The sequence below is a fragment of the Mustela nivalis genome (assembly GCF_964662115.1).
Source record: "Mustela nivalis genome assembly, chromosome: 18".
NCBI classification, from domain to species: Eukaryota; Metazoa; Chordata; class Mammalia; order Carnivora; family Mustelidae; genus Mustela; species Mustela nivalis.
This window is the reverse complement of record NC_139037.1, coordinates 37,585,024-37,600,347: the sequence shown is the minus strand read 5'-3', so window position 1 is coordinate 37,600,347 and position 15,324 is coordinate 37,585,024. Positions and strand designations below refer to the sequence as shown.

General features: G+C 33.3%; 1 protein-coding gene across 7 annotated transcripts in view; it reads right to left on the bottom strand.

Moving 5' to 3' along the window:
• The window catches only part of URI1 (URI1 prefoldin like chaperone), an 88,015-nt gene that overhangs the window by 36,517 nt on the left and 36,174 nt on the right, over positions 1-15,324 (bottom strand). For 6 of the 7 annotated variants that reach the window (XM_082711211.1, XM_082711210.1, XM_082711209.1 and 3 more), the window contains one exon: positions 9,880-9,914. The exons of the other annotated variant lie outside the window; for it this stretch is intronic. In XM_082711211.1, coding sequence (XP_082567337.1) covers positions 9,880-9,914 — 35 coding nt within the window. The remainder of the gene's footprint in view (positions 1-9,879; positions 9,915-15,324) is intronic. 7 annotated transcript variants of the gene reach the window in all.

Below are 15,324 nucleotides of genomic sequence, written 5' to 3'. Positions count from 1 at the left end.
TAAACTTATCACTAATTCTCTCTAGAACAAAAATGTGGACATACTGGAGAATGATTTAAGATCAGAGCTGCTATTTCTAAATTCTGAGTTTTCTAAAAGTATAGAAATGAAGGAAAGAAAGAAGAAAGAAAGATAGGGACGCCTGGGTGCTCAGTTGGTTGGGCGGCTGCCTTCGGCTCAGGTCATGACCCCAGCGTCCCGGGATCAAGTCCCACATCGGGCTCCTTGCTCGGCGGGGAGCCTGCTTCTCCCTCTGCCTCTGCCTACCACTTTGTCTGCCTGTGCTCGTACGCTCTCTCTAACAAATAAATAAACAAAATCTTAAAAAAAAAAAAAAAAGAGAAGAAGAAGAAGAAAGAAAGATAATTTAAAGGCAGCCCATCCAGAAGTCCTTTTTGAAGGGAGGGAAGCATGAGACAAGCAGTGTCTCTAGGAGAAATTACAGCTTGAGAAACTCTCTCCCCAAAGGTTTCACTAGTGGAAATATGCAGGATCAAACACCTTGGTCAAAGAATTTGTCTATTTGTCTTGAAATAGTCCATCTAATATTCAGGGATTAAATAAATAATCCTGTCAAAGATCACAAAGCCTATGCAGCAGAAAATACAAATATGATTCTAAGAACTACTGTATTACAGAAGGTAAGTGGGGATCTTTATTCGCACCAAAATTTTAAGAGTTACGTTTCTTCTGTTGTACTACTCAGAAACATAATTTTTAGACACTTTGGTCATATTAAAATACGTAGTCAAAGGAGGCAACTGCTTATTTTTTTTTTAATGGAAAATAAAACCCAGATAGTTAGGATAAACCACTCCAGTCTATTTACTTATAACATATAGAATTCCTTGTCTGGAGGTCTTGATCGTCCTTGATCTTTAGAGATTAAGTTCAGGCATCAACTCTTAATTTTAAAAAGCTATCTAATAAACAAGATTTAATTTGCAACAGGTATCTTCATGTAATGTTCCTTATAGAAAATGAGAACTAAAGCACTGCTGTAAGTCATATACAAGAGACTTTCACAATCTTCTTTTGAATCTTGCTAATCACACACTATATGCCTTCTGAGAAGCACCTTTTGTATTAAAAAGCAGCAGCAAAGAAGGACATAGACTTAGCACACTACAAATTAGCCTTAACCTTAAGGATGAAGATCAGGATAGAGCCCATGGAAAACACTTTATTTTCATATAGCTGTTAAAAGTATGAGAGCAAGTAAAATAATGTGTTTGCTTAAGTATTTACAGGTGAAGTATACTGATGTCCACTACTTACTCTGAAATGCATCAGGGAAAAATGAATTAATGATTGAGATAAAGACAGATATACGGTCAAGGTTTACCTGTACAATTCTTTCAACTTTTCTAAATGTTTGAAGATTTTCATGATAGAATATTAAAAAGGAGATGGGGGAATATGAAAGCAAGACTGTATTTTTAATCCTTTTCTTAAATGCAACTGACAATCTCTGTAAAGAAAAAAAGTTCTATATCTCTTGTTTGAGGCAAGAACAAAGTCTCCAATTTTCACCTTTAAATAATAAAAAAGGGAAATAAAATTTAAATCAGTGATGGAAATAAGATTTTGCTAACTTTTCAACTTAAAGTAGAAAGTTGGAAAAGGCAAAAATGTTGACATTAGGCCTGTGGGGTTTTTTTTGTTTTTTTATTTTTTATCATTCTCTCTCCCTTTACCTCATGTCTTAAACAAAAAAGCAGGAAACACCAAGTGGTGATCAAAGAGGGAAAAAGAAATGGGCTTTACATTCAAATTACTATCTGGGCTAATCTGGGGCAGAGTTATTTAAGTTTTTAAGAAATTGTAAAATCCAATGATTTTGGAATATAAGTAACTGTATAATCTTATTTACAAATGATTCTTAATCCATTATACCCTCTCTAGAAGTTCCTGTTACGAATTCAAGAAAACCTTTGTTTCAATTCAATTCACCATTTATTGAGCTTCTTCTCTGCAACCAAACCTTATGCCATATGCTGCAGGGATCATCACTCAAATATAGCACGCCTTTTTTATTTCTTTGCACTGCTTCTTTGTTAAAGATCCACTAGCTTGATGGAAGCCTGGGTTTTTACCTCTGACATTAAGAAAATAGAGGAATATTAAATTCAGGCATGGATTACATATAGGTAAAGAGAAAAGTATTCTCATTACTAAAGAAAGGAATGATGATTGTTTTCAAAATCCCCTTAAAAAGTCTAAATAAATAATTAAGGTTATATTTTTTTAAAGATTTTATTTATTTATTTATTTGACAGACAGAGATCACAAGTAGGCAGAGACGCAGGCAGAGAGAGAGGAGAAAGCAGGCTCCCCACCGAGAAGAGAGCCCAATTCGGGGCTGGATCCCAGGCCCCTGGGATCATGACCTGAGCTGAAGGCAGAGGCTTTAACCCACTGAGCCACCCAGGCACCCCAAATAAGGTTATATTTAACAATAAAAAATGTTTTTGAGAGAAAGATCATATTGTTGAAGGAATTGAAATTTGGCAAGAAGGGGAACACATTAAAAATTAAAATATATCTGTATTAAATTAGTATTATTCTTTTTTTAAACGGTCATGGCAAAATACTATTAAGTGAAATTGATGACAAATTCAGGCAACATGGTGGCATATTCCTTTTTCTGAACTCTATACCTAGGAAATTTGTGTCATCAGAAAATGCTGATGAAATAGTCCATGTTATTTTTATGAGTCCATCAAAAAATTGTACTGGAAATAGACACAAAGACGAACTTAAATATAAACACTTGCAATTATTCTAAAGTTAATGAAAGAAAATTGTCAAAGAGAGATCAATACAGCTAACATTCTAATAGGTTTCCTCAATTTAACTCAACAATGAGAAAACAGTCACAACGGGTTTATATACAGCAAAGCTGGAGCAGATAAACTGTTACTAGTGCTCTCTGCTGACACACATGTACATGGGACTTCAGACTTGTCAGTGGTCACGGGTACCTGTTTCTTCACTCATTAGTGTTCTTTTACTCTAAGAATAAAATGAGATGAGAATTTGAAGTAAGAAAGTTTAAAAATCATATAAAAACACATCACTCTAAGTGTGAAAGAAATGTCCCAAGGTACCTCCTAGTTCAGTCAGCTTCAGGGAAGAGTCTATGGGTCGTTTCAATTTTCTTTACTCTCTGAGTTCTCTACAACTGACACTAATTTCTGTGACAAATCAGAAAGGAGGGGCCTTTCAGAAAAGATGAGTTTTGCTATGATAAGTTTCTAACCAACAAGCTTTGAATGTTTGTACCATTTCTATATAATTCTAATTTATAAGTGTGGTTTTAACTTTCTAAACTTTATTTCCAAAATATATTTTAGAAAATAGAAAACTTTTGTATTGTTTTCTTAGAGCAGTGATTCATATCACTGATATGAATGACTAACCTTTATGGTCACTGATACCCATGAGAAACTGAATAAAAACACTGGATTCTTTCCTGAGAAGTCCCAGTATCTGGCCTATAATTTCAACAGAAGCCACTCAGATCCCTCAAGCAATCCTGGTTTTAAACCCATCAAATATGTAAAATTCTCAAAATTATCTTCAACTCTGTTGATTTAAATAAAAAATAGGCAAACCATCACCAGTTCAGTCATGAGTTGAATATAAATTAGTAAAAATGTTAAATCGTATGCATGCCTCAGTTTTTTTACTGCCTACATTTTCCCTAGTCATACACTGATACCCACTGCCTTTAGTATATTAGAATTTAGACTTTTGTATCTCAAAACAAGAACAAGCACTCTGGATTATCACTAAGTGGTCTGCCTCTCAGGCAAGCACTGTTGTTGCAATACTGACACCTTCACCCTTATATGGTACTCTTCCGAGCTTGAAAGCTTTATTGTACACTGCTCTTATTTTTATAAAAAATTAAATTAAAATGAATAAAAAATTTAAAAACTCAAAGTGCAAGGAGGTGTAGTTTTAAAATCTAATACGGTCAAAATAGAGATGAAAAGTCATTAGGTATGCCAAGTCAAATTGAGGTGTAGCATCAATCAGATATTCACTAGATTTAAGCTGAATGTGGGAAACTGTGAACCAAACAATGTATATGTATACTGAAAATACATAATCAAGACTATGTTCTAAAAAATTTTTATAAAACCTCAAATTTTATTTTAAAAATTCCCCTATTAAAAAATTCCCCTATAATGCATTTATTTTGCATTTCATTTTCAGAAAAGCATTAAGTATTAAACTTAAGTATTAATTAAGTATTAATACTAGTATTAAACTAGTATTAAGCATGATACAAAGGCTAGGGGACTACTAGAAGCAACAAATTCTAAAAACAACTTAAAAATCATTAACCTTTTTTAAAAAGAAAGAAAGCATTTACAATTTGACCTTGGTGACATAAATACACATTAAGAATTAAAAAGCTGAAGGGAATAAAACAAAATATTTTAAAAAGAGGAAAAACTACCTTCTCTTTAGAATTACAAATAAGTTTGTCTTTATTCTTTTCTTATTTCAACATTTCTAAATAATGTATTTATCTTATATTAAGGATAAAAAATTAAAAACCTAATTCATATTTTGTTTTTAAAAATACCATCCTTAGAACATTCAACTTGAATCCTTTTCTTTTGCAACTTAATTTGCTTTGAAATATCACATGTAAAAACTGCAAAACGTACTTAACCTCCCAAACCCATGTACTAAAATACCATACTGTTTAAAAAGAAAAAAAAAGGAAAAAAAGAAAACTATGCAGAAACTAAAAAATAACAAAGAAGGCGATTTATATATATGATTCCTTCCTCTTGCCCTTGTCCCTGAGGATACTTTCGTAACTACAGAGATTCCAACCATAAAAGCATGTAAAATCTTCAGGTTTGGAAATCGTCCTCTGCTCTACTGGGGGTGACGGTGAGAGTCACGAAGACACATAAAATGAGAAAGCCCGAAGAGAAGGCCCTATACAAAACAAGTGACTAAAACTTTGTGGTCAGTAAAATGGGAGTCTGAAAAACATGGTTTCCAAATTTACTCAACACTAAAACATGAAGTCATCACTATTAACATTTTTTTAAGTTTTAAAGGTATGCAAATCAATATTTCAGATTATGCATAATAAAATACAACAAATTTTATTGTATATGCAGGCAAGTCAGGAAAGCCCTGTTTCAGGTAATTTATGAAAAATATACCACAAACTACAGCACTACTCTAATGAAATAGTCTGGTGATTTTGTGGGGCAAAGAATCCCTCAAAACATCAGATAGAGACAGATACACGTATCCATCCATCCACACTGATTAAAGTTTTTATAACTCATATGCATACAGTTTATGATTACAAGTAACGCCTAAGAGACATATGACATGTATGTGCCAGGCATCACATGCTATCTTTCATTAAATTCTCACAAATCAACACAAGTAATGGAGCTTTTTTCTTGTGGGACATAAACAGAAGTACCTATGATGCATTAAAAATGACCATAAATTCTTCATCACTCCTCCTACCAACTGGAGTCTATTTCCCACTCTGCTCTACACAATGTAGCCTTGCAGCTACCATTTTTGCTGCCCTGAGATCAAGTAAAGTGAGACAGGGAGAAAAGCACATAGACAGAGGCCCAGCTAACAACCCACTAGCCACCAGACTTGTGGGTAAGGTCATTTTGGACAACCCACTGACCCAGCCACCAAAAAGCTGCAACCACACAATGAGCCCAAACAGAGGAGCAGAACAAGAACACAGATAAGACCAATATGCACATCCACAGAATCAAACGCACACAAAAACATGGTTGCTGTTTTAAGCCATGAAGTTCTAGAGTAATTTTATTAAGAAACAATAAATAATGGATATAACAGCTCAAGAAGAATAAATTTCAAGTCATAAAACAATTGTCTTAGTAAGGTCACCATTATTTATTTAAAAAAAAAATCAGTACCAAATCTTATTTGGTAACTCTAAAAATTAGACATGTGACACACAATGAAATTTATGGACATAAAATAAAGAATAAGAGTTAACTAATAATTGAGAATAATCTCCAAGGATGAATTAAATGAACAGCATACAATCTGATTTCATTTCTGTCAAAAAGGGTGGGAGCACAATTTATAAAGACATGTGGATGAATACACATGTACACACACATATACATACACACACACATACACACATACCTAAGTTTCTAACTTTAGGCAAACAATTTCTGAAAACATTTACAAGAAATTGGCCAAAAAACCCACTGTTTACAAAGATAAATGAGAACTGAGGGATAAGGGTAGGAGAAAAACTATACCTCATTTATCCCTTTCAGAACTTCCTAAATTTTGAACTATATAAATATACTACCAAATTTAAAAAATTTTAGTGTAAATTTTTAGAAGTTTTATGTCTTAAAGACACAAACTGAAATATTTCCAGATGGACATTTTCAGGTTCATTTCAAAAGTGCTGTAGGTAGGGGAAGAGGGTAGGAGAGGCTGTTGAAATGTAACAGTTCAGATGACACTGCAAGTTGATAATTACTGAGGCTGAGTGATGGGTACATGTGGATTCACAATAGAATCACCTTTTGTTTGAAATTCTTCATAATAACAAGTTATCTAAAAACATTAATGTAAAGCTTTAACAATACTGCTTAGAAAGCCATCTCTCCATCATGATAAAATAAGATGATGGCATGAATACAAAATATGCAGGAATATTTACAAAGCTTTGGTAGGTTTTTCTTGTTTTCTTTATTCATCTGATAATTAAAATTTTCAAAAGAGATTTCAGAGCTACTATTAATATTTATTGAGTGTCAGCCTGGGTGTTCTATAGACATTATCTCACTCGATCTTCAAGTTAAGTATTATCATTGTCACTTTACAAGGAGAAAACTGAGAATCTCAGGAATTCACCCAAGGTTACAGTTAGTAAATGACAGGATTCAAATGTAGATGTGTGACTCTGAATCCCATGCTCTTTAGGGAAGAATTAAAAAGATAAAAAATTACAGGTAATCTATAAACAGAATAATCAGGCCCTGGTGGATTAAACAGTAGGAAGTACACCCATATTTTAGTAAGAAAATAGTGTGTGGATTTTATAATACCTTATTTCCTGAGTTAAGTAAAAAGGATTTTAAGGGGAAAAAAAGTTGTATTTAAATCTTTTTTAATCTTCACTAAATTGAAAACCACTATTAGCTCTAAGTGTTGTACAAATTCTCAACTATTAGGCTCAAACCTTTCCTTATTATCTGTTATTAACTACACAAATACTGTAAATGTTTCTAGTTTACCAAAGCTCTGGAATTTGAATTAATTTTCTGGAAGAGTTTTTTTGGGCAGATCCTGTTTGCCCCAGGCCATTTTTACTCCTACTTTTCCACAAATATTTTTAGTTCTGCCCTACATTAAAAAAAAATAATAATAATTTTGGAAGCCTACAATATTCATTACTTGTCCCTTAAATAAAAGAATGCTTTAAAACTGCTCAAACAAGTATAAACATCATCACTAGCTTAAGAAAGCATTTTTAAAAAATCATCTGTGTTGCTCTCCCTTATATATATTGATATGTATGCCAAGAAGAAGGGAGCTTAGCTATATGAATTGTACTTTAGACTAGGCTAAAACCAAGGCCTAAAGAAAACTGAAAAGCAACATGCTTTTAAAAGCAGTGAGTAAGAAAGACAGCCTTAAGAAGCGTTAACTGCTTCCATTCTTGCTTCCTAGCTCTCTGTAAATAGCACAAAATTATTGTGATTTCCCTGTTTAGTGTCCGACTATGAATTCCTCCATGGCAGGGCCGTTCAATTCCAAACAGCAACATAACACTGGCATATGGTAGGAACTCAATCACTATTTGTGGAATTAATAGAATAAAAACATCACGAGAATTCCACAACGCTCCCAAATAGCTATCTATTTCCTGGCTTTCAGAGGAATGGAGATACTTTGGTTTCAGTTTTTTAATATAATAAATCAGTGAGTTCACTGGCCATTGAGATTCTAGCAATATCAGATCCTCATTAAAAACAAACAGAAAAGTCTGTTTCCTCAGCCCTATTAGAAATGATTCAGAGGAAAAGGCAAATTTCAACTGGAAAAATTATTTTAATTTTTTGAAGTAGAAATAAGATATTGTATTACTTTAAGACACTAGTAGGTAAATACCTAAGCTTCTATAGTTTGGAAAGCTTTGGAAAATTACAAACTGAGATTGAGAGCCAACATGAACCTGCTCTGAAATAAATGTCACATTTCCGTTTGTCAGTGGTTACCAGACTTGGACATTGCTACAGTATCTGCAAATTAAAATGTTATATATAATTACATATATATGGTCTTCATCTACTCAAACATTTATTAAATACCTATAATATGCCAAACACAGTAGGAGGTGCTGTAGCTAAAAAAAAAAAAAAAGGAAAACATGCCCCTTGGCCTTAAAGAATTTTCATTCTAACAGAGTAAGAATCTTGCAAAAAAAAACCAGAAGCAAGTTATTCACACATCTGCTTCAATTAGTATCTCTTCTTAGTGAATCCAACCTTTTACTGATTTCCTGAATTCCTTACCAAATCAAAAGAGAGAAGTCCACGTGAATAAAACTTCCTTATTATTTGTAAAATGGATCACTTTGTCCAAATTAGCACAAGGTGGAGGGTTGAGGGGGAATGGTAATTCTTTGGCCAAGTACTTGCATTTCAAGTTTTAACCTGGACTGAATGTATAATGAAAAGAGTGAATGTCCATCATGGAAATGTTGACAGACTTATACTACCAGTAGATGCAACTACAAAATTGCATTTATTGAAAATTAATGAAGTCCCTGAATTTTTATTTATAAAGTGAATATTATTAGTTTTAGATTATTTTCTGCAAGCCAACAGTCAGAATTTAATAAGATGATGTGTACAGATTGAACTGATTTTCACTCTTATCCACTGCTTGCAGCCTATGTGCATTTAAACCAAAAAACATTTGATATACACTAACTATAAATTATTTCCTTGGAGATCTCTCAGGCATGAAGAAAAAGCCTCTTAAATAAATTTAAAATATTATATGCTTGATGGTGTATAACCAAAGGTTTAATCTCACCACTAAAGGGGCAGTTACCATGATTTTGCAATAACCCTGCAGACAATAATCAAGACAGCTCCTGTTGTTCTCTCAGTAAAATCTTCGTAAACACAGCATGGATATATTGTAATTTGATATCTGTAAGATCAACAGCTATACCTCATGACAACTCATAATGTAAGATTTTATTCACCATTACATTGAGTGTTTTCCTCAGAAGACTTAGGGAAGTGTGTTATTTACCAAGCATTGTCCTATTTAACTAAAGATTAGCACATTAAAATAGATATGCTTTCTTTCTCTCTATACTCTAAGAAAAAGAGCAGTCCATAAAGAAAGCTCTGGGAAGTAGGCAATTAATTAGATTTTTTCAAACTTCAGGGAAATGTAGATATTTCCATCATTATTTTAAAACAACTGATTCCAATTATTATTCTAGCACAAATATAAGAATATTCCCCAAATAGAGCTCTCTCTGATTAGCCAGGTTCAAAAATGTCTCAGTCTCCACCTCATAATGATATTAATATTATTCTAATTTGAAAAAAAGAAAAGAAAAGAAAAAAAGAAGGCAATTAGAATAAACACAAATGGTGACACAATTTCAGGAAATCAGGGAACACGTAATTCAGTAAACAGTGAAGGACAATATAAATCAGTATCAAAGCATTCAAAATGGAGATTACTAGAATTCAATTACGGGTTACAAAAAAATACTACACACTTTATTTAAATACAAAGGGATGACCCCATCAGTATTTCAGAAATAATATAAAACCATCATTCACTCACCAATGCTGGATTTTCTCTTGGCAGTTAGTGACCACCTGTCATGGAAACAGATAACTACTCATGAAAAAACGGGCTATACACAAAGCTACAAAATCAGTGTATCAGAAAACTAGAACAGTGGCTTTACAGATTTAATAGCATCTCAGTATACATTTTTATTTGTCAAATGCACAGAGATGTGACTGTTAGTTTTTAAGCAGCACACTTCATCATAACCCCCTAATGCAGGCTGATAACTGCAGAACAAATTACAGCCTTCCGATTCATACTTTGCTACAAAACCCGCTTCATAACTATTAGGTGACATATGATATAAGATAACTAGTATTTTGTACAATCTACAGACCTGCTTTCAATGTTACATATTTTGTAGAATACGCAAATGTTATAAATAACAAAAAACCAATGCAACATTCACGTTTCATCACTAAAAAAAAAAAAATTACAGTAGTAAAAATATTTTATTTTGTCAGTATATCTCCAAATGTTTTCACCTGTAATTTTTATTCTGATGCATTAAAAATGAGTTCAGTGATATTTTTCTACTAACATTTTCAAGAAGAAATACTTGGGATAAAGAGATGCTCTGAACAGCCCATTTGTTCCCTTAGTGAATTATGATAAAATTTTAAGCACTTAATAGCCAGTTTAAACTATGTTTATATTACTAAAACAATAAAATTAAGGGCAAAACTTATTTGTTTTCCTTAAAGATATTTCAGCAGAACCTAAAAATGCTGGGGGGGGGGGGGGGACAACACTAACCAATGAAGAAAAGAAACCCTTGAATGGTAATTTAAAAAACGACACTGTTTTCAGAGATTACTAATTGTTTTTAAGTTGTCCATTAATAAAAATTTTAAACAATAATCTCAAATACTGTAATACCATTTTAGAGACAGAGAAACTAAGGGATACAAGCCCAAATGCTCAATACAAGGCTATGTGAGAAAGACAGCAGCATTATCTGGTTTGAAACACACTGCTTCAGTTCACCACTCTAAACACCAATATTGTCTCTTGTCTCTCTTGCTCAATGTTTCACCCAAAAATCACAAGACTTTTTTTTTTGGGGGGGGGTGCTGTCACTAAATTCCTATTATAACATTTAATTCCTGAAATAAATGTCCTCCTTTGGTACATTTTAAATACTTAGGCAGCAATCCTGTACCAAAATACATGCTGTAATCAGATACCCAACCATACTACACATTAACACAGCATAAAAAGTCCGTTTTAGAATGAAGATCTCTCAGTAAGTATCAATCACATAGCAACACTTAATAACAGTGGTAATATATAATAGAGTACTGACTTTACATCTGGAAGAACCAGGCTAAAACTACATCAATCCATTTCACTGTTTCTGATTTGGCAGTAATTACAAAATAGACAAACAGAATTAAATGTAAATTGAAAAAGAAAAAAATCTTCATGAAATCCTTTTCATAAAGTTCCTCTTTAACAACCCCATTAAAAGATGAGACCCAAAAAACAGTCAGGATGCTTTCCAATCCCAATGCATGTGTTTCCAAGCATGAAGTGAGCCAAAAGCACAAAAAGAAAAGCCCTGCAAACCATAAGAGCAGAATGTTCATTAACCTCTACATGATAATCCTTTCGTAGCTGCATATTAACTAGTTACATATTCATAATCATTTACATTATTTAAAGGACCTTCGATGAAATTTTCTAAGCAATATCCATTAGTGACAGTGTTAAAGGTTACAGAAGATAGTCTACTTAATGTTTCCAGGAAGGCTTTTTAATTAGTAAATATGTAAATTTGGCACATATGCTTTTTATGTTTAAAAAACAAGTCTCTAGTAGAATGGCATGTGTTCTGGCCATCACCCCCCATGGTCTAGTCTCCACTTTGTTTTAGCTATCTTTCCCCCACTCCACCATCTCCCTCACCCCCTTTCTTTCCTAAAATAGTCTCCCAAGAACAAACATTCAAGGATAAAACAACAAAAATCCATTTCATAATTTATAACAGAAATTTTAACCACCAAAATATTGCCTTACACTAAAGTCTTATTATTAGTTACATACAGATATTAGAACAGAGTCATCCAGTTAGGCAAAATCAAAGGTACAGGCTCCATATTTTAAGAGTCAGAGAAATAAAGGAAAATGTGAGAGAGGCAGGTATAATACCTATAACAGCCTTCTGATGAGGCTACAGTTATCTTTGTTTACATGAGTTATATAACCCACTTACTTCCAAAAACCTTTTAATCCAAGCAGCTGTACTGATACTTTGAGAGATCATTCTAGTTTTCCTCTGTTTTAAAGCAAATTATTCAAAAGAAAATATTGGTAAATTTCTAGAACTGTAGATGTTAAGGGAAATTTTAGAAAAAAGAAAAATCTGAGGATTCCAATTGAATCTGAATGGGTTAAAAAAAATCTAATTTTTCTATTAAGTTAAATAAGTCCAAATAATCTTACTTCTTCTGAAAATTGACTCAGATTAATTAATTAATCAGATTAATTCAAGTATTAAATAAATAAAATGAACCTGGTTCTATAAGAAACCCTTGAAAGAACAAAGCAAAACAACAGAAAAAAGTCCTTCACAGAAGCTTTTTAATAAGATGGCTATGGAGCAACAATAATAGTTTTTTAAGTTAAACTTGTCAAAACATGCAACTGTTACTCCTGAAGAAAAAAATCTCATTGAATCATTTTTAAAAAATTGATTAGTAGGCTTCAACAATTAAAATAACTGACCTAGTAAATTCTTTAATGTGATATAATAGCATTTAGAGCCAGGAATTTATAAATAAAATATGTGCTTACACAATAGTACAGCATTAAAGTCCACAGTAAAGAAAAAGGTCTATGAGCTGATTTACCACTTTTTAAGATACATTTTATCATTAAGAGTCTTCACCAACAGCCCAGTAGTAAGAAAGTCCATGGTGTGCTTTGTAGTTCAAAAGTGCTCTTACCCTAAAAAGTAGTACCAATGGTATATGCCAAGACTTCATAGGATGAAAATCAGTAAAAGCAGGTTTTTGACCTCTCCAAAACCTGTGTTCAAAATTTAAGTATCTTATCCAATATTATGCAATTGCCCAGGAACTGGTAAGAGAAATAATCAGTTTTAGAATGGAGTCTAGCTAACGGGGACCATCTAATCTCAAAGCCCGTATTCACTGGATTGGACTACCTCCAACCATCATGCATCTTACTGGGTGACAGAAGCAAAGCAGCTATTTACATCTTTGGTCTTTCTTTTTTAAAACACTAATTGTTGCTGCTACTTCTCCACTTCATCCACAAACCCACTCATACACAAAGAAGAACTTACCAATGTTAGTAAAAGCAAATAAGCTTAAATTCACCAACTGGCTAATAAAAACCCTCATTTCTTCCAACAGCTCCTGGCCTTTTTAGGTCAAGTGACTAAGTATAAACAGATTTCCCAAGCCCCATTTCTTTGTGTGCACTGGGAGGTGGGGGTATGGGGGGAAAGACACGCTAGCCCTCTAATTACTACCACATCTCGTTATACTTTTGAAGTACTTATGACTGAGTTAGATGCCCAGGATGACAGTGGTAGACAACAAAACCAAAACCTCTTTTTCTTTATGTCAGTGTCTAGCTAACATATATACAAATTCTGTTGCAAAAGGTTAAAGTAAGGGACACCTGGGTGGCTCAGGTGGTTGAGCAGCTGCCTTTGGCTCAGGTCATGATCCCAGCGTCCTGGGATCCAGTCCCGCGTCAGGCTCCTTGCTCGACAGGGAGCCTGCTTCTCCCTCTGCCTCTGCCTGCCATTCTGTATGCCTGTGCTCCCTCTCTCTCCCTCTCTCTCTGACAAATAAATAAAATCTTTAAAAAAAAAAAAAAGGTTAAAGTAATATTTGATAAATTTTAAAGCCAATAAACTATATGGGGAATAATAATTCCTTTGCTGTTTTTCCTCAGAAGAAACTTTCTAAAAATTATTTTGTAAGGAATGAATGATTTAACATGTATTAAAATCTTCATTACTTATTTCCATTTGTGCTATTTATTTTGGTAAGAGACCACAAGGGGGCATCAACCCATGAGTTTTCTCTGTTAAGCAACAGTGCCACATTAAAATCAGACTGGAACAGAAAGCCTAGAAGGGTAACTTTGCTAAGTCTCAAATGATACTTCTCTCAAAAATGTTCCATTTCATTTCTAAAACCCCCCCAACTGTATTTCAATTTCAAATTCTCCCTCTACGGATTCATATACAGAATGATAATCTGAGGACTGTATTAATCAGAGCTGTCTAAATTTATACAGTTTGCTTCTCTTATTAGACTGTCTTCTGACAGATTGTACAATTTGGGGATTTAAAGCTACTGAATTAAAAAAAAAAACAAAGTATCCATGATGGCTAAAACCAATGGATAGTACACATGCACTGTTATCTGACAATTACTTAAAAGGTTGAAAATAATTTCTTTCAAAAACATATTGTCAGTTAATTACACAGACATCTGAAAGTCATTGGCAAAGTATACAAAAAGCATACTTCAACAAATTTAGTAAGATATTAAAGGTGCCTGGGTGGCTCAGTGGGTTAAGCCTCTGCCTTCAGCTCAATTCATGATCTCTGGGTCTTGGGATCTAGCCCCCATCAGTCTCCCTGCTCAGCGGGGAGTCTGCTTCTCTCTCTCTCTCTCTCTCTCTCTCTCCCCTCCCTCCCCACCATGTCTCATTCTCTCAAATGAATAAATAAAATATTTTTCAAAAATTTGTAAAATATGACAAGTCTTCTTAATAAGACTCTGCAAAGAAGGAACTGACTACAGGTTCTTAAAAAGGAAACTGCAACAAATAATAATAAACTGCAATGAACTGAGTATTTCTACATAAAAATTTTAAATAAATGTACTTTCTAAATATGTTAAAAATGAAAAATACCAAAGCTACCAAAAATTTAATTCCAACTACAAAGAACCACTTTTTAGAACATTCAAATGTCCTTATTCAAAAACATAGTTAGGATGGAATCAAAATAATCATCTTAATTCTTACTTTTACATTTAGCCCAATTTTCACCTACACAAGCTTCTAACACACTTCTCACATTCAAACCCAGTCTCTTTATACACAAATATTAGATTACGTCTAACATACTTTGGTATTGTACATTCCATTCCTTCATAGTTCTACCTACAAATTAGGGCTCTTTCTTTTCCTTTCAGTTATTACTCACAATACTAAGTATAAAGATACTGGGTAAAGGTAATAATAGTTGGTAAAGATAAAGGTTTGTCACAATGGAAATATCAAACACTGGTAACATCTACATCCAGCCAATATGCCTAAAAATGAAGACTTTGATGTGTGGAGAGTTCTGTTTTTAAGGGTATTTGAATTAGGAATCCAGGAAACTCTACTGTACTGACTGAAAGCCCAGTGACTTATGGGACACGTCTACTTTATTCACCAATG